Source organism: Peromyscus californicus, unplaced genomic scaffold (genome assembly GCF_007827085.1).
Source record: "Peromyscus californicus insignis strain IS unplaced genomic scaffold, ASM782708v3 Scaffold_5__1_contigs__length_169319896, whole genome shotgun sequence".
In the NCBI taxonomy this organism is placed as follows: domain Eukaryota; kingdom Metazoa; phylum Chordata; class Mammalia; order Rodentia; family Cricetidae; genus Peromyscus; species Peromyscus californicus.
The window spans coordinates 145,416,135-145,442,027 of NW_026294573.1; the positions used below are offsets into that span (position 1 = coordinate 145,416,135).

General features: G+C 41.9%; 1 protein-coding gene across 7 annotated transcripts in view; it reads right to left on the reverse strand.

The window, feature by feature from the left end:
* Positions 1-25,893, reverse strand: part of Asph (aspartate beta-hydroxylase) — a 226,473-nt gene that overhangs the window by 107,064 nt on the left and 93,516 nt on the right. For all 7 annotated transcript variants that reach the window (XM_052716096.1, XM_052716095.1, XM_052716090.1 and 4 more), the window contains one exon: positions 25,454-25,498. In XM_052716096.1, the coding sequence (XP_052572056.1) occupies positions 25,454-25,498 (45 nt within the window). The remainder of the gene's footprint in view (positions 1-25,453; positions 25,499-25,893) is intronic.

Sequence of the window (25,893 nt, forward strand, 5' to 3'; positions counted from 1 at the left end):
CTGCAGACACTACTAACCCCATAGACAGTGCTTGTTCTGTATGTAAGCACCCACTATTCAGTTTAATTCACAAACAGGCACACTAGTGAGTTAACAAAATGACTAATAAAACAGAACAAGTATAGCCGTGCTTTATAATAGAAATTAGGCAATATTTTTTCCTTTCTTTCATCCTTCCTTCCTTCCTTTCTTCCTCCCTTCCTTCCTTCATCAAAATATCTTAGTGTACTATACTGTTCTTGGGACAATGTAAGCTGATCCAGTACTTATACAATGAGATGAAGTGAGCTGACTCTCTTGGAACTTGGGCCACAGTGACCTTCAGACGGCTGGGATTTCTGTATCTGAGCATCATTGAGCATGAGTAAGCAAATCCACAGATAAGGACTATGTACTTTCTATTTGAAATAAATTTTTTATGTTTAAGGGAAAATATAAAATTATATGGTAAGAATTACTACTTTCTAAATGCCAGCAGAAGCTACCAGTAAAACTGTAAAATAGACAATGCTACAGGAAAAGTCCTATGGAATTCCAAATAAGGTACTTCTCACTGCACCTTTTGAACTAACATGCTACCCAATTTTATGTTTATTTATTTAAATAAATAAACTAGCCATAGCTTTAGCTATTTATAGCACATTTCCTTGAAAGTTTAATTGTAAGTTAGTCTGGCATACATAACTAGTATGTTAATCTTTAGTTATTAAATATACTGATCGGAAAGATGCTGATGAAGTCATGTGAATTATTCAATTTATAGATAGTGCCACAATTCTCATCAATTAAAAAAATCAGGATCTTAACAGAACATTTAAAATCTTCTAACTTTGTGTTTTTCTCCCCTTAAGAAGCCCGTTTCCCTCTCCTGCTCACAGTGTCACAATCATTACACAAATTAGTGTTGGCAAATGTGGAGCGCTCGATGGGAGGCATTAGAATGGAGTTTTAATGATAAGGAAGAAGTTGCCATTATGTTCCTGCAGAGTGTCTGACTGGAGCTGCACTCTGGTGGAAACAGGTGTCCTGGATTATCACGTGTCCTACAGTACAGTTAAAATCCTGCAATGAAAAATAAAAACAAAGCAAATGTGTATTTCAACACAGCTGAAAACCTCCACCATACTTGCTGAGACTGGTAATATATGCTGAGCTTATTTAAATCACTGAAATTGCTGTAATTAAACTTCTCTCTAAATCAGAGTTATATAAGAGTCAGAAATCTCCTATAATTAACTTATCTGTAGAAGTAATCAGACAATAACTGCTGATGTATTTTAGGAACCACTAGCACTACTGTAGCTGTTGAGTGTAATGATGATAATAAATCTTTAATGGCAGTTATCTCATAACCTCTTCTCACAGCTGCAGGGTGGGAGCAAAACTGTTTTTCAAAGCTTTTTGACTGAGTTGGTTGAAATATGCTATTTCTACATCGCTCCACTCTAATATGGGGAGATCGCTAAGGCAGAGTGGTCTGGCCTGAATGCAAGCCCCGGCCGGCATAGCAATGCCTAGGTGGGATGTTGACAGTGACACTGAGGAATACCTCATGACTGCTACAGACAGTGAGTTAAAGCATCTCGTGGGCACCTCAACTACACAGACCTAACTATACTGACCATACAGTATACATCCCAGGCAGTTTGCACCTGACTGAGCTCACGCATATCAGATGAAGGTTCTACAAGGTGGAGCGGTTGCCCCTACATGACCAGTGTCTTCACAGCCAAGTACGCAGTTCTTGTCTCCACAGGTATTCAGCAAAGTACCACACCTCTCACTTCACATCTCCCGAACTTTCTAGTTCGCAAAGCTTGGAAGTGTCTTTATATATACTTCGTTACTATGGAATAGAAAAGTATGTGAAGGCCAGGAGATATTGTTAAGCCTGGTCCAAGTTCTCTAGCATAACAGAGAATGTAATTCTTTCTTGAATCATCCATCTATGTATTGAACTTCTCCAAACACCGCATCTGAAAGACATTATACATGAAGCTAACACATAAAGAAACAGGGAAAGAAACTGCACAATATCAAAAGCCAATGAGGGGCTGTTATCGAAAATCACTAAAATCAATAAGAAAAAGAAAAAGTAGTTCAACAGTTCAAGGAAAAATGAGTAAAAAGACACAGATAAGTAATTCAGTCAGGGAAGTTCAAACTTGAGATGTTCAGCCTGCTTAGTACTCAGTGTATCGGTACAAGCACTTCATTCAATTGATGAAGCATCGTCAAGACATTTGAAAAGCTTTTTGAAGGAAATGGGGAATGACCGAGGGCAGGCGGAAACTGGAGGTGCCGTTCTCGGAAGACTGTTTCTGCTCCTGGGTGGAGTGCTCTCCAGACATGGCTCCAGCAGTGGAAATCCTGTCTTCTGTAGAAGACAGAGGAAGCAGAGCACAGGTTTGGGTTCTGCTGGAGCACCTGGCTGTGATTCCTGTCCACCTTCATGGGCAGCCTCGGGAAGCGTGGAGACAAGGCAGACGCTCAAGGGGACAATACATGACCACACAAACGAACCACACACAGGAACTTAGGACACCTATAATCGCTGAACCTATCACCTATAATCAATCAACCAAACTGCTTGCATATAAAATGACAACTAGCTTAAGTGAACCAAAGAAAAGAAAGTTAAACACTGTGGCATTTCACGTATCACCCCCACCTTGGAAGCCATACTCTGTCATTTCTGTCCTGTTGGTTATGCGGTGTCTTAGTTTCTTTCCCTTTTGCTGTGATAAAATACCCTGACAACAGCAACTTAGGGAGAAAGGGTCTGTTCTGGTTCACAGTTCTGGGCGCATCACAGGGAAGTCAAGGCAGCAGGGCTGGAAGTAGCTGGTCAGTCATCTCCACAGAGAGGCAGCACGAGGAACTACACCGTTTCTGCTCAGCTCCGTTTCTCCACTAGTCCCGGATTTCAGCCTGCAATGATGTCTCCCACAGTCAGGGCGCCCAGGGGTCCATCTCTTAGGAGATTCTAGATCAACACTAACTACCACAGAAGGGCCAGCCCTCTTCTATGGGAAGGGCTGCTTACAGGATGAATACAAAAGGTCACGCTTCCTGGAGGCCAATTACTACCGGGATGTACCCTGTGCTTTTGCCGAAATAACCCAGTTACACTTCCCAGTCACACCCAGTAGGGGAAGACACGGGATGTATAACTGGCCTCGGGTGTGGAACTCAGGGCTGCCAAAACAGCTCGGATGCCAGATGGTGAAGAATGGGACCGAGGGAAGCAGGTCCATAGTGTGAATTCTGCCCCAATCACTAGCAGATCAGTAAGTTCTGTAGACAACCCCATCTGCATAGGTCTTAGACTTTGGAAACAACAATTAGAACGCAAAACATCTGGCCAAGATACTAGCGGCTTCACACCGTAGAGAAGACAAGCGGCTGTTGATTTTTCCGTTTGAATGAGGTCAGGTTAGTTCTTTACTGCACACCAATTCTCAGAAAGAACAAACCGATTTCAGAATTGCCAAACATACTGGAAACACAATCTAGTTTTTAACCAAAAGTTACTCCACACGCAAAAAAGACAGGAATCTCCCGACTCACAGTATGAAAGACAAATCCACCCAATAGCAATTGCTTCCTACTGTGATCTGCTAGAAAAATGTATCAAATGATTGTGAGTGACTATAAAGAATCAAGGCGGGGGAGGGGCTGGGAGGGAAGGAAGGAGGGGAACAGTGGTCTGATTGTAAAAAATAAACAAACAAAACAAAAGAATCAACGAAAAATAAGGTATTAACTAATGAACAGATAAGGAATCTCAATGGTGATATAAAAACTCTTTTTAAAAAGCAACTGGAGCCGGGCGGTGGTGGCGCACGCCTTTAATCCCAGCACTCGGGAGGCAGAGGCCGGCGAATCTCTGTGAGTTCGAGGCCAGCCTGGGCTACCAAGTGAGTTCCAGGAGAGGCGCAAAGCTACACAGAGAAACCCTGTCTCGAAAAACCAAAAAAAAAAAAAAAAAGCAACTGGAAATCCAAGCTGAAAAGAAAATGAGCTAAAATAAAAATTTTTATTAGTGGGCCCAACAGCATATTGAAAAAAATAAATCAGTGAATTTGAGCATACTTTGCAGAAACTGTGCAGTCTAAAGCAAAAACAGAAAACAAAACAGCAGCAAAAATCTCAGTCTCAGAGCCTAGTGAGATTTTATCCCCAAGTCCAGCATACAGGTAGCCCAGGGACATGCACCCGAACCCCCCCCCCACACACACACACACAGAATCCCGGAAGCAGAAGCTCAGAACGAGGCTTGCTTATGACTCATGTTTGCTCTATTTTTACTCTGATTATGATCATGAAAAAATAAGAAGCCTCTATAGAAGGTGCCAGTTGCACCAAGTCGACTTCCTGGCTACAAGTTAGCTGTCTCAGCCTTTTCTTTAAGCTACATTACAATTTGATTTTTGGTAGTATAAATATAACTTACTTTCTACTGCCATCTGGTGTTTGCTGGGGCACTATTTTTAAAATACTACAAAGACAGGAAATTTCTAAATGCCTTTTTAGAAACCCTCACAATATATACTGTGAAAACATATCACTAATTGTACTTAACAATATAATGAGTATTGGTCTATGTAAATTGAATATTAGTCTAAATCTAGGGAAATTACAGAAAAGTCCATGATGGAAACACCATTTTACTTAACACCACCTGTTCTCTCTCTCCCAGTCTCTCTAACTTCCATGCTAACCCTGGTCACCACAGGTCACCTGGATGTCTACAGCAGTGTCCTAATTGCTCTTCTTGCTTCTGTCTTTACCTGTTTGGCCAGAATAAGCCCCAAAACAAAGCAGATCCCATGGTTCCCCTCTCACTGGAGACTAGATGGAAGTCCTGGCTGTGACCTTCAAAGCTCTCTGAGAATTCTCTCAACCTCTGATCTCACCCACTCCAACACTGGGCCCTCTTCTCATTCCTCACCATCACTAACCAATCCTCGACCACACTGAGCATTTGCGCCTTTCGGCCTCAGAATATTCTCTGCGAGCCCCAGACAACCCTCCCACTTGGAGGACAAAACTTCCTCTCTACAGTCTTCAGAGCTCTATTGACTTGTCAGTAAGGGGCTCCACTAGCATCTCCTCCCACCTACTACTGTGACTCCTGTTGGATAACCCCTCATGCCCTCCCCCACCGTGTGTGTGTGTGTGTGTGTGTGTGTGTGTGTGTGTGTGTGTGTGTGTGTAGGCCAGACGTTGCCGTCCAGTGTCCTCCTCAATCTCTCCTCCTCTTGGGATTTTAAGACAGGCTGCACTGAGACTGAGGCTAACTGCTTAAGCTACACTAGTTGCCAAGCAAGCCCCAGTCACCTTTCCGCCGCCGCGGCCTTCCTAGCACAGAATTACAGGCATCCTTCCTAACTCAGGTTGCACGGCTGACACACTTCTGCCTGAGCCATCTCCCAGCCCTCCCTTTCACTCCTCTCACTACCTGTCATACTCTACTCAACTCCTCGTTTACCTCCCAAACTCACTCAGTGTAAATCCAGATCGACTAAGGATCCCTAATGTGAAGATCTAAAATCAACAGGATGCCACAGAGGAAGACAAAGCAATATTTACATTACCTCAAACAATGCATGTAAGACACATGCGACTCTTGGGTGTATATACACACACACAAATACATACACACATATAAACATATAGATAGATTATATATAGGTGCATGAATAATTACATATGCAAATATTCTAAGATCTGAAAAAGTCCAAAATCCAAAACATTTCTGGCCCCACGTATTTTGGACAGGGGAAACTCAGCCTGTGTTTTGGGAGCTGCGACTTCATTTTATTACTGTTGCAACTATCCTGGTGCCCCAAACAGAGCCTGGCAGCAAGACCTGAATAGGTGTTGAATGAGTGGTGAATAAAAAGCTGTCTGAATGTGGTATGTAGCAATCTGTCTGCACTGCATTGGTTTGCAGCTCACGCCTGCATTTGGGCTCTGGAATATGAACATGTGGGAAAGGATGACATCCAGTGGAGAGAGACTGGTAGAGCAACTTCATGTAAAACGGATGAACAATCCGATTCCATTTTAAAAGCGGGTATCGCAGGGTTGGGGAGACCCTGAAGGGTAACGTGCTTGGTTGGAACACTAAGGATCTGAGTTTAGATTCCCACTAACCATGTAAAAGCAGCCCATGCCTGCAGCCCAGTGCTGTGGGCAGACAAGCAGACCCCAGGGACTTGGGGCCAGCCAGACTAGCCCACTGGGTGAGCTCCAGATTCAGGGAGAGACCCTGTCTTAAAAATGAGGTAGAAAGCAGTAGACAGCATCTGACATCAACCTCTGGCCTCTACACATAAAATAGGCGAGTGTGAGCACACACAAGCATAGGAGGGCACATTTGAGTGCACACACACACACACACACACACACACACACACACACACAAAAAACTAAAAATAAATTTGATTCTCTAAAAGGGTCTTAAAATTATTAATTCTAACTAAAACAGTACAGCGCTTCTCCTACTGTTCTTATTAGTAATGCTTTTTTAATTGTTAACTTTTGTTTTTGCTTAGGAGACAAGGTCTTGCTAGGCTATCTAGGCTGGCCTGAACCTCATGATTCCTCTGCCTCAGTCACCTGAGTGCTGGGGTTACAGGTATGACCCACAGGTGATACTCATCAATATTCCTAGTGTGAGATGATATAAATGGAAAATTAGCAAATCTGATAAATCATTCTAAGACAAATTTATTATTGCCACTCTTAAAAGTTCCATTTTCTATTCCTATGAAGCTAAAGTATGGCCACTGAGCACATTCACAGATTTTTACTACCTAGTACAAAATGGAAAGCCTCAATTTTCTTTGCAGCTGAATCTATCTGTGTCAATATAGAAGATTCTCAAGTAGGATTTTCTCAATGAACAGGTGGTGACACTGTTTACTATTTCTTTAAACTGTGGTATTCCTTAATAAAGAACTTTAGTTTTAAGCACCATTTGGTTGGTACTGATCTAGCTCCTATTTTATTTAATTTTGAGTTTTTGAGACAGGGTTTCCATAGCTCAGGCTGGTCTTGAACCTCCTGCTGTTGCTTCTCCCACTCTCCCCAAGTAGCTGAACATTACTAAAGGTGTGCGCCTTCTTCATGCTGGGCCTCAGCTCCCAATGAAATGGAAGATGCTAAAACAGGCCAGTGAAGCTGCTGCTCTAGGGACCCTGGTCCCCACATTCGTCGGAGAAGTCCCCTTAGGACTTACAGCCCTTGGAGGACTGACTTGTGTACATGGGATCATGTGAATGGAAGACAAGCCTAAATCTACAGGTAGGGTACGAGGGAAAGCAAGGCTCACCACAGCGCTGAGCTACATGTTTCCAAACGTTCTTCTGTATCTCCAAGAAGCCACCACCCAGTCCCCCTCATGCTCTTCCTTCTTTGGTGGACTTTCTAGGAACACATGCAGGCTCATGTGGAGAGGAGGGAGCTGTGCCAGGCAGAGCATCTCGCCCATGGGGAAAGCGTTCTCGCTACCATGCTCTGGCCTTGGGCTTTCTCTAGCTGCCCATCTCTAACTCTCAGTTTGCTCAAGGTTCTGTTTCAGGAGCCTTCCCTCTTTTCTCAGAACCAGTGTGGGCTGCTCATCTGCTCAAAAATGCCCCTCCATGGCGTCACCAGCCCCTCCATGGTGTCCCCAGTCTCAGGGACCTGCCTCTCTCATGCTTGACAGCCCACTCGTGCGGAGTCTCCAAAGAACTCAGTTTCAGCTCTCCTGTGCACTGCTCCTGCAGCAGCCACCTCATAGAAGTGACACACAGCAGGGACACAGACACGTATGAAGGTAAAGGCAATGACTATGTTTCCTTAAATGCCGAGTGGGTATCTTCATAAAAATAGACATGAGTGTCCACTTGACAAAGTCTGAAATCACCTAGGGAACGTGTCTCCAGCACACTTATGAGGGGTTAGATAGATCAAGATAACGTGTTGGCATGCCTGTGGGGATTATCTTGATTAGATGAACTGAAGTGGGAAGGTCCACCTTAACGGAGTGGAGCGCCACTCCCTGGGCTGCCGTCCTAGAATGCACAAGGAAGAGGAAACTAGCTGAGCATGGGCACTTCCCTGCTCTCTCCCTCCGGGCTGAGAAGCCAACACCTGGCTGTGTCACGCTCTCATTACCTTGACTTTTCCGCCACAACAGTCTGTACCCTTGAACTCTGAGTCTTTTCTTTCTGAAGTTGCTTCTGTCAGATTGCTCGTCACAGCAACAGGAAAAATAACTAATATACCTAGTGAACTGCTTCTCGTCAAGTCTTAGCCATGATCCTAACACAGGTTGAGTATAAGGTAGAGACAAAAATGAATAAAATACTGCTCACGACTACCGACTCTCATTTACTCTTAATATTTACATTCTCCCCTCCTCCTTCTGGAACAGCACCCCTTTAACAAATCCTGTCAGTTAAATGTAGCTCTTCTAAGAAAGATGCTTTTTCTCCAGGTCTCTTTCTAGTTACGTGGTGTGGCCTCAATGGCTGGCCAATGATGGGGAATAGCAAGAAAAGAGCAAGGTCCCTAGGAGATACTAAAATAGTCCCAGGTGCATGTGCATAGAATATAAACTTTTAGGTCATCAGAATTTGAACTTTCGAAATGTCACATAACTAGATGTAACTGCTACAGAAATGCTGTGATACCCAGGATGGGTTTGACTGTGATATATAACCCAGTTCATAAAGATGTGGGAAGACGCAGCTTAGGAGGCTGGTAAGGAAACCAGGATTCCTAAAAGGATCTTTATCCTAAGGATGGAGACCCCCACACTGGGAATAAAGGACAAAGACAGCTGTGTTCCCATCCTCTAGGCCTCATGAGTAGTGAGGCCGGGCTGACTCAGTCCTGACAATGACCTTGGTCCACCTCTGCCCTGGAGCCTTGTAAGGACGTGATCAATACCGAGCACTGTAGATCACATCGGACATTGCCTCAGAAAGCTAAACTTAGTCAATTTTTAAAACTTCCTTTATTCTGAAATTAAAGTGTTTTATATTGAGGGCTAAAATACCTTTGCTTCACTGTGACAGACTTGAGTCTTTAAAAGCCTGTCTTAGCTACATTAGGCTGCTGGATCAGCTAAGTTAGACCTCCAAGCCAAGTAAATTACTGCTGGAAGTAACCCACAGCCCAGGTCTCTGAATAATAGCAGTTGACTGAATTCAGACAGCGACAGCAGCAGCAACTATACTTTTTATAGGCACTTCTGCTATGACACGCATGATATCATATTCTTATCTGGATAAAGAAATCAAAGGCAGTGTTGAGGGCTGAGAACATGTCTCAATGATAGAGTATCTGCCTAGCATACACCAGGCCCTCCAATTCTATCCCCAGCACCACACATATGTACACACAATTAGTAAGTCAGATTGTATAAACTTCTCCTTTCCTTGTTAGTTCTATGCTCCAGAATGGCACAGTACAGTGATGTCATGTGTTTAAGCCCTATGCACCCACACATGCTCAGTCACAGGAGACCATGCTATTGATCCTCTCCATCTTCCCCCTCAATCTTCTCTTCCACCTTTTTTTTTTTTTTTTTTTTTGACAGCCTCTATCTATGTAGCTCAGGTTGGCCTCAAAGTCATGGTCCTCTTGTATCAGCCTTCAAAGTATTAGGGTTACAAGAATGCTCCACCACATTTGACAACAGCAGTCTTCTCGCCCCAGTGTCACCTATTAACGCCCCCTAAAGAGCCATAGCCCCTACATTTTGCTCCAATTCACATGTTCAAAAGCCTTTGATGTCTTCTGATGTGAATGCTTGGTAATAAAAAAACAATAGTTTTTTAAGAGCCTAAAGGTGTATCTAGCATAGTGCTAGGTGAGCAGATGCAACAGTGAGCTAAGTACACACACACACACACACACACACACACACACACACACACACACACACGGAAGGTTTGGACAACAAGCATTCAGTTATTAAATTATCAAGTGTGTCAACAGTGGCAGCAATGCAGTAGAAAAAACGCGGCAAAGATATGGGAGAATACAGAAGGGTAAGAACTTGAAAACTTGAGTAAGATCAGAGTCTGGGGCTGCTCCGTGAGAGGGGAGCAGCTGGTGAAAGACACGAGAACAAGCCACATGGATACAGAAGTCAGCATGGAGGGGGGGGGCATGGAAGTCAGTATGGCCACAGCCCCGAAAGCCATGGAAATGCTGATTGTCTCTAATCATTACAGATGTTGTTGTTCACCTGATGCTCCAGGTGTGAGCAGTCTTCTATGACTGTCTGTGTGATGTTCTAATGCTAAATACTGTTCTTGCTCTGAAGTAAGTTTAGGAACTTCTGTGACAACTGAACTAAAATACTATTGGGCTTTTGAATTACTATGCCTTTGTAACAAAACACAGGCAAATCCTTCCGTGGCTATAATGCTTCCTTCCCAGCAATTCAGTTCATTGGAAAAGCTCATGACCTTGGCTCCCCGACACACAGCGGAGGGGTATGTTAACAGTATTTAATGTTGCCTATACATTTTGTCTCTGCCAGATTTTGTTTAAGAGCTTTACACATACTCTCATTTAACCCTGATTCTAAAAAAATCAGTCTTTTCAAGCTGGTTCTCAAGCCGCATTTCTATAGAAGAGAAAACTAAGGTAAAATAATTCTCCCAGTAACCCACATGCAACCAATAGCCAAACTAAGCAAACTTTCTTTGAACAGCAGTTGCTTTGGGGGTTTTGTTGTTGTCAATTATTTATTCATTTATTTGGGGTTTTTTTGGATTTTTTTTTTTAATAGACAAACTGAAGATGTGTTTTATGTCACAGGAAGGAGGTAGGTAATGGCAGTGAGCTCATGTACTGGAGAACACACACACACACACACACACCAAAAAAATCAAGAAACATATTTTCTTTATACTATAAGCAAGGTGCCTTGGTATTTTTAAAAAAAAAATTATATATGATTAAGTTTCCTGAATTTAAACTTTCAATTTTTATATAGAGTATGTGGATTTTAGTTTGTACTGCTATAACAATTTGGTTATAGACCAAGAGAAAAGAAGAAGAAAGAGGAGGGGGACAAGGAGGGAGAAGCAGCGGCAGCTGTTTTCCTAGTTTTTAGCAGGATTTTCCATCTGGTAGACTTATTGTCACATCTCTTCAAAACAGACAAAATGTTACTCATATTTTGGAGATTACAGATGATCCCGAAATAAAAATCCCACAGTCACTGTACATCCAGGCAGACACTGGCTCACTTCATCCTGAAGCAGCACACTATGACCACTATCGTTTGGTCTGTGGCATTCTTTCAGAGCCATGATCAGCTAAGCTATCACTGGTGTGGGAGACCCGCTCCCACATTTGTTTACCCCAGGGATTCTTGAGGAGTGAGGGATAAGAGATTTAGATAGAAATATAGAAGGGAGACAGACAGAAACACAGGATAGCCTTGGGAGGACCTGGGTCAAAACCCACCAGCCCCTTCTGTCTCTGCTAAAGGGTTTTTAAAGGAATGCCAAGACCAGGAGCAAAAGACCTCCCCCAGCACAGCCAAGTGCAGACCATCCCAAACACCTGGTAACCACGCACATGGTCAAGCCATCCCCTAATGCAGCCCTTCTGGGTAAAGCAAGCTCAGAACTCACTAGGAAACCTGTATAGACCCTAACACACTGGAAGAACAAACTCTTCACCTAAGTATTGTCCAAATTGGTCCCCTATGTCATGACACGAGCAGGTCTTTTCCTTCACAATATTTCATTACAATGTATAGTCTTGTATTGTCTAGGTCAATAGCTTGATCATAGCAATGGACAGTGGTTTGCATATTTCAGTTCACGAAGCAAAGTCACTTCCAAAACAAACGTCTGTTTCTCACCTTCTCGTGGAACGCAGTCAGGTTGGTCAGACATTGGCCAAAGGAGCTGAGCCCCATGCCCTGTTAGCATGCTACATAGTCCTCTACCTAGGTAACACTCCTAGCTGAAGCCCAACCATCTATACTGCACTGAGATTGCAAAATCAACAGCCCCTGCTCAACCAGCACTCAACCATTAATGTCAGACACACAACACCTAACAGCTACTGCCTAAGTGCCAACTATCAATGCCCAAGAGCCAACATCCACCAGTGAACAGACAGACCCTTGCTCCTGGCCCTAGTCAATCACTCAATCATACAGTCAGTCCCAAGCATTGACTTAACCTAACACTGGAGCCTAAGCTCTTAAATGTTTATGTAGATTATAAATAAATATTTGTTGATAGAATGACTCAAACAAAAACCAGTGGTTATTTCTTTTAACTTATGATACAAAATAAAATATCCTGTTATTCTTGAATGGTATGAATTTTTTCTGTATATATATTTAAAGGCTGTTTATTAGGCACCTTTTCCTTTTTGCTCTGTATCATCTGCTTTTCTATTTGTTTCTGAAAATTAAAGACAAAACAAATTAAGCACCGTGCAAGTCATTAGTCTGTATCCCTGACTATTCTGTATATTCTGACTATATATTTCAAAAAAGTCCAGTGAGTATAATTTAAGAAAATTATTTCTAGTCATATGATTAGCTTTTCCTAAGTCTTGAATTCTTCACATTCAAACTTCATTACAGAATACCAAGACTTGGGTTCATATGAATCACTTTGAAGTCACTGAATCATGACTAGGTATTGGATGTCAGGCTAAGCATCTCTTTTATATGAAAGCAGTAGGCGACATCTACCAACACTAAGTATCTCTGTGAGTGGCAGACATCCACTGCAAGGAGAAAGTAAGAGAATGAGACACCATGACCAAAGCTCATTCAATATTTTCACTGTCTCGTAAAACCCTGATTACTTTGGTAAGAGTCACAATATGTTTTAACAGAAGGTTGCATAGACATACTTGGATATTAGTCTCTTTACTCCTAGGACTTGATACATATGCAGATGACTCCATGGGAGTGCCTGGTGAATTCCAGGTGTAGGTGTACACTATCTGTTCAACTGGTAAGAGGTTTAAGATGAACCTGAAGTCTACCTGTGTCAGCCTCACACAAAGCAAATCCTAGAAATGGGGAGTGAACACTACCAGCTGCCTGGGATAGTAGATGAAATCCAACCCACCTCTCCTATGAACAACAGGAAACGAGCAACCACATATTATGATGTCTTCTGTGCACATACAACCTAAGAGCGGGCATATTTATCTAATGAAAAACCAATTCAGCTAATTCACAAGGTAGATTAGTTGACTGTCGTTACTGTGGACACAAGTCTTGGGTTGTTTCTGGAATCGTATGTGTATGCATGTGTCCACCTAGGAATGAGGCAGAGTAGGCAACAGATACAATGTCTCAGAGTCTGTCCTCTCCCCATAGCAGACCTGAGAGAGGCTGTGGGTATAGTTAATGATGCGATCCAGAGCAGTGACACCGATCACTTGATTTTTTTTTTTTTTTTTTTTTTTTTTTTTTTTTTTTTTTTTTTTTTTTTGGTTTTTCGAGACAGGGTTTCTCTGTGTAGCTTTGTGCCTTTCCTGGAACTCACTTGGTAGCCCAGGCTGGCCTCGAACTCACAGAGATCCGCCTGGCTCTGCCTCCCAAGTGCTGGGATTAAAGGCGTGCGCCACCACTGCCCGGCCGATCACTTGATTTGTAAGCTCTGCTTATCTAAGATTCATCAACAGAATACATTTCAATATGGAAAGATGAAACACAACTGAGGCGGGCTTTGATGAAGGAAAGAGCTTTTTGTAGGTCAGTCATGCTTTTGCGCCTTTGAGACCTGAAATAGAGGACGAGAACTAACTTTGAAATGCAGGGTGTCAAGTTGGGCACCATGTGCATGGCTCACATACTCTTGTCTCCTGACATGCTCTGGAAAAGGTGTCTGCATGCAGAGAAAGAAGTGGAGACTGAGCAATGACAGTTCCCAAGCTGTAGAGACCAGCAGTTTACAGGATCCCAAACCATTGTTTTGCTCACTGTGCCCCTTTGCACCTTTCTCTGAAGGAGAAACCAAGGGGCAGGAAGGCACAAGTCTTCACTGCATATAACTCTCGCTAAATGCTACAAGAAGTATTCAAGATAAATGAGGAAAAGGGGAACAAGTCTCTTAGATTCCTGTTGAATGTTCTAGAACTTTGGAGCTTATTGACTAATAACCTTAAAATTAGTTATCTGCATAGACAATTCACTCAGTAGTCAGTACATGTATTATTTGTGGTATATGGGTGGTATGTGTCTATGTAATTATGTACATGCACACATGCAAATATACATGTATATGCACATGCATGTGACAGCCTGAGATCAGCACTGGGTGTCTTCCTCAGTCTCTCTCCACCTTATTTTTTGAGGTAGAGTCTCTCAATGAACCTACAGCACATTGACTAGGCTATACTAGTTGGCCAGTAAGAGCCAAGGATCCATCTACTTCAACCTGCCCTAGTACCAGAGTCATAAACATACATCATTGTGTCTGGTTTTTATATGTGTGCTAGGGATCTGAACTCAGGTCCTTTACTTGACTCTGTCATCTCCCTAGACTCAACAGTACATATTAACTGGTCATAATATTGCCTGGTATTCTTGTAGATATCTTGTAGATAACAGAGATACAACAAAGAAGAAAAACATAAAAAATGTCTGTCCCCAAGAAGCTTTTTTTGTGGGATCTACAGTATTGCTAGAAGTGCACAACACTACACCCTAGAGTCATCATATGGGTCAAAGTGACTTGTAAAATAACATACAAAGAACACAGCTAGATAAATCAGAAGGGTGCTGCTGTTGCAGGGGTCCAGAGAGTTCCCCATCCCTGGAGGAAAATCAGGAAAGAGTTCACATTCCAAATACAAGTAGGAGGTGTGTATTCCCTGTGGGTGTGTCTGGGTCACAATATCAGGTCTCCTTAAGTTGCTTGGACCGAGACTCCCCAGGGACTTGGAAGGCAAGTGTGACGGAACATGCTCCCGGAAACCAGGACACCATCCTTCTCCCTTCTTCCATGCAGTGCCCAGGGTGGGATGAGAGACCTAATTTTCCAGGAGCAAAAGCCTGTTCTCATTTGTGTTTTCCCTGTCACCCACCCCACATCACATCAACAAGCAAGTTCCAAGACTCCAGCTTGGATATGGAGAAAACACAGGAATAAGCAGTTCAGCTACATTTGTTTTAGTGCACAAGGAGTTTCCTGGGCGATCCAACTCACCTTATGGCCTTCTTCTGTTACAATCCTATGCTTTTCTAGGGACCTCATATGGACCTCTCTAGGCCAAAGAAGGAAATGCCCTACTGAGCATGTTTGCTAGACAGTAGTCTAAACACATTGTGTTACCCCAATTAACTTTCTTATCAGCGATGAAAAGTAGTTATAATTTATAGTTAAGGATGCTGAGGCAAAAAGCAGCTAAGGAATCTTGTTCAGGTAAGAAAGAATGATTTCAAAATCCATATTCTAATACTATGACTTTAATCATATAATACTGGACATTCCATTGAAAAGGTGGCTAACTGTCTCTAAAATCTGAAAACTCTGACATGTAGTGTTTAAATTCTCATGTTTACAAAAGGTGTTACACATTCCTCTTCTGTCACATTATTTTATCAGCATGAAGAAACCTTAAAAGGAATAAAATCTTGATCTTTAAAAAGTTCCATGCACCCATGACTGAGTCGCTCATTGACTGGCTGTTCTGTATCCTGCCCTATAGCCACTGTGTGAGTACTGTGCCTACCGAGGGGTTCTATTGAGTCCAGCTGTCAAAAGCTAACTTCCCCCAGGCTCGCCTGCTCTCTCAAGCCTCATCGCAGGCACCTGTTCATTCTAAGACCCAGCGCCAAGTCTGTTTCAGCCTGAGTTCCCAGGCCGCCTATTCTTCAAGTCATAGCCTTCATCCTGTCTCTCCTCTCTTTACGACCATTGCCTCAGTTCCAGCTGAAGCACAGCATCACCACCTACCCCGTGACAGTTCCCTACCTGGCCTCCTGGCCACTCAATGGCTCTCTCCCATTGTGTCCAACTTCTACCTGCTACCTGCGTGCTCACTCTGGAACACTAAGTACAACCACGGGCTAGCGGGCATTTCCAGTTCTCTGACTCTCAGTTTGTTATCTACAAGCAGGGATAATACCCAGCCACCTACAATGCTCAACTCTCTAAGATAGGTGAAGTAGGAGCAGAGCGGGTTAGGCGCATTCAAATGTGATCTGTTGCCTATCAGGCAGATCTATTTTTAGGGTTTCTTCTGAACTCATTGCAGGTGAAAACAACCTTTCTCAAACCCAAGGAGTATGTTCCTTACTTATCTGACATCTAAAAAATTACCTGTTGGGAAATGAAGACTGAAAATGAGAAAGAAGAAAGAAGTATCCATACTTCCTGACACATGTTCCCTCATGAAGTTTACAACTTCACAGTTTGGGGGTCATAGGAGTTAAAAATAAGACTCTCACAGGAAGTGAGCAAAATTCCCCAATGCTGGGCAAATATCTACCCAGGACAAAGGCGAGGCATGCATGATATTTGAATTCTGTCCTCTGGCAATGGAGCACAGTAAGACATGTTAAAACCAACCACATGACTTCATGGAACCTGGATTAGAAACAGACTTTGACACTGTTCCCTAATAGTCCCAGATACTTGAAAGGCTATCACAACAAGTTTACAAGTTCAAAGCCAGCCTGAGCTATGCAGAAAGTTCAAGGCTAGCCTAGACAACTTAGAGAGACTTGTCTCAAATTAAATAACTGAAAGACTTTGTGTGTGTGTGTGTGTGTGTGTGTGTGTGTGTGTGTGTGTTAGAGCACTTGCCTGGCACACACCAGGTCCTGGATTAAATTCTCAGTACTGAAGGAAAAAAATACGTATGTTAAGAAAAGGGATGGAAGGTGTTTGTGATTTTGGTCAACAAGTTTGCTGTATGTCTAAAATACTTGTAAGTACAACATACACCAATTCTGTCATACAAAAACTTAAAATACTTCAAAATAATGACAATATAGAGAAGAGTTCATCGACTTTTATTGCTCCTAAGCAACACTGCACAAGAGACACATTATTTTTAGACAATGCACCCCTGCTGCCCAGCATGGCACATATTTGTAAAGACAAGGGTCACTAATTTACACATTGGTTTTATCCAATAAAAGTATCTGAAGTTGGCTACAATGAACACTCACTTCCCAGAGCTCTGGAAATGGTTATATACAAAAGTCCAGTGGAACTTATTTCAGCCATTTATCAATAATATGTCACTCCTAATTGCCCTTAAAAAATACGGTTTTATAAAAAGTAGTGTTCTATAAGTTGCATTATTAAGAGATTTATTATAATTCAAGTTTTAATTCTACAGCATCCATATCACAGCCTTAAAAATTATTGCTTATTGAGTTATCTGAGGTGTCATGACACACTGGGCCAGCATGCAGAAGTCAGTACACTGTGGCCACAATGTACAATGACAAAATTGATTCTGCTTTTCTCCTCGACAAAAGGGGGAGTCACTCTCTTAAAACAGTGTTAACATAATCAAGAGCTACCCTTGGCCTACAAATGAAACAACTTCATGGCATTTTTAAAAATGGCTGGAGGCTCTCCCCAAACCATATTTCTACTAGCTGCCTTCTTTTCTAACCAACCAATTTTTCCTCATTGCACTATTTCTGAGCTGCAGACAAAGCTCACTAAAAACAGGATAAAATCCTCCCTGTGTGAAGGAGGAGGCTCATCCCGTGTACCCAGCAGCAGACATTGGGCTCAGTGACTGCTTCTCACACGCCCTGATTCCCCTCAACCTGAGGGACCATGGACTTCACCTAGTGAGAGCCCTGAGCAGACACAGGGCAGAGAGGATAGTTGGGAACCACACAGGGTAGCCGTTAAGCTATGCATCAATAATTTATGTAAGTTTTCTGAAATGTAAATAAATACTGACTGGACTAAAGTTGCTATATGATTGATCTAACATGCTGAAGTGTGAGGACATGTATATTTTGCAGGCTATTGTTTACCATGTGTCCCCACAAGGAGTTTAATTCTCCCCTCAACTGAAACATATATTAGTGATCATTTACATCTTGAACAAAAGTATTAAATTCAAATAAACTACAAAAATTTTTTTTTCAAAACCAGTGCTGTAACCTGACCACTTGAAGCTAATGTCAACACAACCCTGATAAGGACAGCAGTGCCTAGACAGGACTCACTCCTCCTCGGCACACCAGGGCCTCTGTTACAGTTTTCAGAGTGCTAATTCAAGGTGCTCACAGTGGCTTTCAAATCCCGATTAACAGTGTTCATACAAGTCAGTTCAACACAGTTAATGCTAATTATTAATAATACGTTAAAATCCTGTCATGACAATTTTTGCTACATCATCAATGTAATCATCAAGTCTTCTCTGAAAAATACACATGAATGGAGAAAAACTAAAACTCTACCAAAAAAGAAAAAGAGACCCAACAGAGCCACAGGTGCTCTCGATAAGGACATGCAGGAATGTAAAGTAATATGCTGTTAAAATAAAAAAGAAGAGTACACTAAAATGCCAGTGGACTGTACTTCACTCTAAACATCGTTAGTGTTCATTCCCAAAGATCTCGGTCTGCCCGTAACTACATCACGAGATCTAGCACAGCCATCTTTTGGAGCGTATGGTTAGTCTGGTCCTCCTGTGGTAGTAGGGGCAGTCTTTGAAGCTTTAAGTATCTGAAAAAATAAGGGGAAATCTAAATTAAAGGACCAGTCAGGTAGACTGTGAAACTGCAAACTACTTCATCTTCGTACTGCTTAAACACACACACACACACACACACACACACACACACACACACACACACACACATCAGCTGAAGTAAATGTTTTTGTTTGTTTTGAAGGGTACTTGGTAACAGAATAAATGAACAACCCAGAAGTCTCTGGCCATCACTTGACAAAGTTACTGATGGAAGCCTGGGGCTCCTGAGAGCATCTGACAGCATCGAATGGAGGAATCTCAGGTTTGGGAGAAACACAGGCATTAAATTCTTTCTCCTACCAGTGATTTTAAAGAAATAAAAAAAATGGAGTTTGTATTTGAAAAATAAGTATATAAAGAAATTCCAAAGGTATTTATATGGCATCTACAATATAGGACTAGGGAGCTGGCTCAGGGATTAAGAGCCCTTGCTTTTCTTCCAGAGACCATCTTGGAACTCATGCAGGGCAGCTCACAACCACCTGTAATTCCAGCTCCAGGGGATCTGAGGCCCTCTTCTGGCCTCCCCAGGCACCCACACACATACACATAAACATTGATTGATATGATTGATATATATATATATATATATATATCATCATTATATATATATATATATCATTATATATATATATATCATATCATTAAAAGAATAAAATAGTAATTGTATGTTAATCTTTACTGCTGACAAGTAAGTATAGAGTATCTTAAGACAAGCAAAATCCATTCCTATGCAACTTTAGATGTGTATTTTTGCTCCAGACTTTAGTGTGTGGTTTGTTTCACTGCATAGTGTTGGGTTTATACATAGAACTGGGTAAGAAGGGGGTGGCTGCTCCTTGTGGCCAGGCAGATGTTGATACAATTTCTAAGGCAAGATTACTGTTGAAGCTTGAGTGTGTTTCCCATAAACTCATGTGTCAGAAATTTAACATAAAGTCATACATAGGGTGGTTTTCCAGGACAGGCCACTTTGGAAGAGATCAGAAGGTTGCGGACTGCTGACAGCATTAGCGTTTTGAAAACAAGGATAAAGGGCCAAAGGAGCAGGCTGTCCAGATGTCCCCCACCCTGACATGATGTAGTAAAAGGGCCATCATCAGTAGCCACCACATGCTGATGCTATGTGCATGGACAGCCTGTAGAACAGTGAGTTAAATGCATATTCTTTACAAATTAGTTAAGAAGTTAAGATATTATGACTACAACACTCCCTTCTGTCCTGTGAGTGAATGAGTGAATGAGTGTGTGTGTGTGTGTGTGTGTGTGTGTGTGTGTGTGTGTGCACATTTGTGTTGGTTGGTTTTGTCAAATGACAGAAATCTAAACATAGATTGGAAGAGGGAATTTTAATTGAGAAATCCCTCCAAAAGACTGACCTATGGACAAGCCTATGGGGTACTGTCTTGATTAGTGGCTGATGTGGGAGAGCCCAGACTACTTTGGGCAGTGCCATTCCTGGGCAGGTGGGTCTGGAGTGTATAAGAAAGCAGACTGAGCAAGCCACAGGGAGCAAGCCAATAAGGGGCATTCCTCCTCTGCTTCAGTTGTCTCTAGTTTCTGTCCTGCATCCCCCCTAATTTGTAAAGTGAAATAAACCCTTTCCTCCCCCAAGTTGCTTTTGTTTATAATGGTTTATCACAGCAACAGAAATGCTAAGACACTATCTATCATCCATCCACCCACCCATCCACCCATCCATCCATCATCTATCTCTGTATGTAGCCAAAACGAAACCCAAGCCATTATACAGTAAGAACTGTAGTTACTCATGTGGAGCTACTGCAAAGTATACATGTATCTTTATATACCCAACAGAGGTGACTGTTTAATAATCACTGAAAGGCATGTACAAGAATATAGCAGCTTCCTTCATAGTAGCCAAAAAACTAGGAATAATTACTATATCCATCAGCATCAGAACAATAAATCATTATCTTATATTCATAGAAAACAGTAATGGCTAAGATTAAATTACTGGACTTTACAAACAAGGTAACTTGAAGTTCACAGATGTCATGTTGAACAACAGAAATCAACCACAAAAATGTGTGTGTGTGTACCTAGTTACATTAAATTCAAAAGCAGACAAAACCAGTCTAGATGTTGCAGATCAGAACAGCAGTTGTGGAAACTGCTGACAAGAAATAGGTGGTGCAAGATGTTTTCTAGAATATGGTCTGAGTATTTATAAACCCGTATACACGTGTGAAAACTCAACAGTTTAGCACTTCTCATAAAACTCAACAGTTTAGCACTTCTCATTATGCAAATTATACCTCAGTAGGGAAAGTTTAACAACATCGAGTTGATGTTATGTTATAATTTGTAATTTAACAACTAGCTAGACTTTGAGAAAGTAAGTAGTTTTGGATTCTATTGAGACAAGGGGAAGTTGTTCAAAGTTTAACAGTAAGAGCTCGTTAACAGTAGTAAGGGAGTCAGGATCAGCAGTTAAGAGTCCTTGCTAATCTCGCAGAGGACCCAAGTTCGGCTCTCAGCAGTAGTGTAAGTAGGCCCACAATGCCTGTACCTCCAACTCCAGGAGAGCTGCTGTTCTCTTGTGACCTCCATGGGCACCTGCACACATTTGCATACTGCTCTACTGGTGCACACATACATGCACATAATTATAAAGATAAAATAAATCTTTTAAAACACCCTAGACCCGCCCCCCGCAATGCAATCTTCTCGATTTCAGTGTGTGCTGCTATGTAGTCCGAGCCACCACTCTGAAGCTTCAGGAAGATGCAGACATCCTCAAGCTGGCTCTGCTGCCGCTGCCCTTCATCTCTCCATCCTATGCATCTCCACTGAGTCCCACCCTTCACCCATAGGACTAGCCCTGGGCCTTTCAATGGCTGACTTCTCCTTCTAATTTCTGTACACACTTTCCTTCCGGTCCTCCACACTGTCCAGTGCTGGTGGCACTACTGACTAAGCTGAACTCACTTTCTCTTCTTCATGTCCACCTTCTTCATGGACAACCCTTTTTAAATTTGGACTTGATCCTGTAACTTCTCCACTTGAAATTTTTTAGTGGTTTTTGGCTACTCTGGGGTCCAGATGTTCATTTGCAAACACCATATGGAAGACACTGTGAGATGTCTGTGTGCGTCCCACCATGTCTTCCGATGTCCTAGGTGACACATTGTCTTAGCCTCTGTCAGTCAGCACCTGTCCCCACCTCTACACCACCTGCCAGTGCACACTGACCAGGGGGAGGCCAGTCTTGTTCTTCTTCCATAGCCCTTTGGCGGTCAGGTGAACTACCCTCGTAGAGCCATCTTTCACTCCACTCCGAGAAGTTAATACATCGTGCTTGTTTTACCACACTGTGGTTGGATTCTAAACCAGGCAAGGCCAAGGACTATATTATTGATTGCACTGGACAATGCAAAACCTGTGTCACAGTAATTATTCAATATATGATTTTTGAATGAAGGATCAATAACAACAATAATGCAAAGGTATGAAGTGGTTATTAAACACTAGACAATATGACCGTGAAACCAATCTTCTCTTTTGCCTCAGACTTTTAAGGCTGCCAGTGTTTACTAAAGTGCTGGGTAAGGGGAACACTTGGGTGGGAGTTCTGGCTGGCTGTAATGGAGGGAAACAATGTCTACTGCTGGAATAGGTGACAGTGGACTGAGCCTAGAGTGTGATCACCAGCTTCAGAGAGCCAGGAGCAGAAGAATCCCTCGGAAACCACAATGCCCTCACACTTCTCTTCTGAGTCAAATGATTCTCAAAACGTAAATTAATGTTCATCTACTCTCTGGCTGGCACACTGAGGCAGAAACTTTATGGAGCTCTTTAGCTCACAAGGTCTTAAGTACTGTTTGGCAAAAATATTACTCTATGGAACTTCATAAATGACTCCTTCCTAAGTCATTCCATTGGTGCTATGTGGATCTAGGAACATACTGGGTGACTTCAAATAAAAATGCGAATTTAAGGAGAAAGGTAAAAACTTGTTTTAAAAAAATGAGGGGTATAAATATTTTAGTCAATTTAAAAAATATCTGGCATTCAAAATATTTAATTTCTAGTATCAGAATTATCATTTCTTAAGACTGATCTTTCATACACTACAAAGCACCAACATGTTTACAAAGGAAGCAAAAGTTACATTATTAGAAAACTTTGCTTCATGCCACAAATCTTCCACAAGCCCCAGTCCTGAATGATAAACCAAGGAAGATTGCGAAAGGCATGCAGGGACATGGCGAGTCTAATTCATCACACTCAAAAAGCCCCCAGAAACTTCCATCAGCTCTATCACCTCCATTTACTTGGAATATTCTAGAAAACAGCAGGATGGTGGGATCTGGAATCACCATTTGTTTTTCCATTGCACTCCTTCTCGTCGTCTGAGGAAGGTCACAGCCTTGCCACACCTTAGCATCCTCACATGCAAAATTAACACAACTGCAAATCAAGCCTCTTCGGTGTTGTTAGGACACCCATGAAGTGTCCTAAAAAACACCCATCTAACGCTTGATGAGTCTTAGCTCTCACTGCTTCTTACCCTGTGACTGTTTATATGGCCATAATACCTTATGGGAGCAACACTAGTAAATACATCATCATGGACTTTAGTAACCAACAGAGAGACGGCATGGCCTAGGCCTGGTATGATCAAGGAAGGCAAAGATTTAGCATTCTGCAGAAGTCCTCCAGTTCAGCTTTCCAGAGAAGGGCTCTAGTGAGGGTCAGACCTGATGGCTGTGTTCCCACAGCTCTTGCCATCAGACAAGCAATCAACACTTTGGCAAAAGCAGTCAATTGACTGAACCAAAATATCATTAATATAGGTTGATTGTTTTTCCATATGATTATATAATGCAAACTATAATATGAAGTAATGGTTTAGGATACAGGAAATGAGTAAGCCACATGCAAAGGTTCAAAATGACTACTGTCGAATCTGAGCATCACACTTTCTTGCAGCAAAGTCAAATTATAGCCATGTAGAGTTACAGCCATGCAGAGTGTCTGGGAAGCTTTTACAAAACCCAGTTACGGGGCCAAGTTCTTGATTAGTTCCTTCAGGGTTCCTGCTCCCTTTGCTCTACCTCGCAGATCATGCCAATTAATTCCTGAACAGAGACAGCCACATCCACCATTCCCTGAGACCTCATCACACACTGGGATCTCTGCCGTGGATCACATCTTCAGCTCTGTGTGCTTTTAGTGAGGTTGGAAAGTATCTGTCTTTACAAAGCACCTTACTACGTTACCTCAGTAACCACTTGCTATTTTATGTGTATGTTCCAAAACAAATAGGGTATCAGTTTGTAAGACACTGAAATACAAGCACAGAGATGTATAGGCTCAATTGCTTTCAGTGCAGTTAGGTCAATAATAAATTAAAAAGTATAGACTACAACTAGAAAAATACTCTTTGGAAATTCATTATTTCTCAAATGCTTTTCTTTAGAGATTTATAATCACCAAAATGCTAACCCTATAACCTGCTCTGCCCGTCAATGTCAAACAGTGTGCAACAAGAAACAGAAAAGCAATAAAAGTTTCAGCTTCGCTTGCCCTGCCTGCCTATTTGAAATAACAAAATATACATTGTTCCACAGTCATCATATAAATGTCTCCATGGATACCTTATCCCGTTCATACTGTAATACCAATGAATCGGGTCTCTAAATTAAAAGTTTCTGCATATTAGCATATACGTACATGGTATGAAAACTACCAAAACCTGAAACATCCCATCCACCAAATAAACCAAGACACACTGACGCACAACCAAAAATATTCATTATTTTTAATTTCTAAATTAAAATTTTTAATTTATTTACTGGCTATTTTTCATTCTGAAATTCAGTATTCCATTCATTCTGGCAGGTACAATTACTCCTACCAAAATCTATAGTGGTTATCCACATCACTGCTAAAGATTTGTACTGCACACAATCTGAGAAGGACTAAGAAGTGAACCAAGATGTCACAAAAAGGAAAGCAATACAATGCAGAACTGGTAAGAAATATGACTGGAGAAGAAATGTAAGGAAGTCGAGCAAAACATCCTTTCCCTGTCCACACCAATCCCTGATCAACTGATAGTTTAACACCACCTCTGAAGAGCACTGGAGAGCAACAGCCTTGGCTCCAGGGCCACTGCCTTCTCTGCATTCACTAGTGTTGGTAGTGACTGTGGGTGCCATGCTGGGGGCTATGACTAGCCCTGCATAGGCTAGGCTGCCCTGGGCACTGATGATGCCCTGCAGAAGGCCGGGAAGCCAGGACCAAGAGGGACACCCTGTTTCATTTCACCCTGAGACAACCATTTCTATATCCACAAACAAACACCTTGACAATCAAAATGGAAAAATAAAAACCACAAATCCCTAACTTGGGCTCTGCATCTCAACCAGCATCTACAATGGCAAGCTCATACAGAACTTTGCTAAACATGCCTTAAATTCTACACAACACACATGTATTAGTCTGAAGCCGGAATGTGTTTTCCATGACTCTGTCATGTCATGAAAACACAAATGTCTTGTTTTTAAGTACAGAAGTCCTCTTCAAGATTTTTATCCACTATAGATCTGTTTCATAAGGTATTTTATGAATTTGAACCACCAACAGCATTTTAAATTTTAAATTAAAATACCAATTTGAAAATTTAAAATACCAACAGTATTTTAAATTTAAACAAGCAAAACATACTAGATCTAAGGAAATGTCATACCTGGTGGTGTGTCTTGCTGTTCTTCCATGGAGGGGACATTTATTTCTAAAATTAAACAAAGTAACAATCTATTATATGCTGCAGATCATGGCTGTGCAAATCATTTTTAGAAAATTCACCTATGGCTGTCATAAAACCATTAGGTTTTTACATCATGACGACAAAACAATTCGCTAACGTTGAGCAAGGCTGCATACTCCTCAATCATTTGCAAAACCAGCTTCAGGATACGACCCAGCTGACAGCCAGCAGATAGGCACTAAGACCCAGGTTTTCACCACAGTTTTGCATCAGACTCAACATGCAAGGGGGAAAAAGACCAGCCTAGCACGTTGTTTCTTCTGTAGAGAATGTCACTGAAAAGTTGTCACTGTTCTCCCTTGGGGATAGTGGACAGGATCAGGACCTCAGATGTGTGCACTCTCCCTACTACTCCCTAT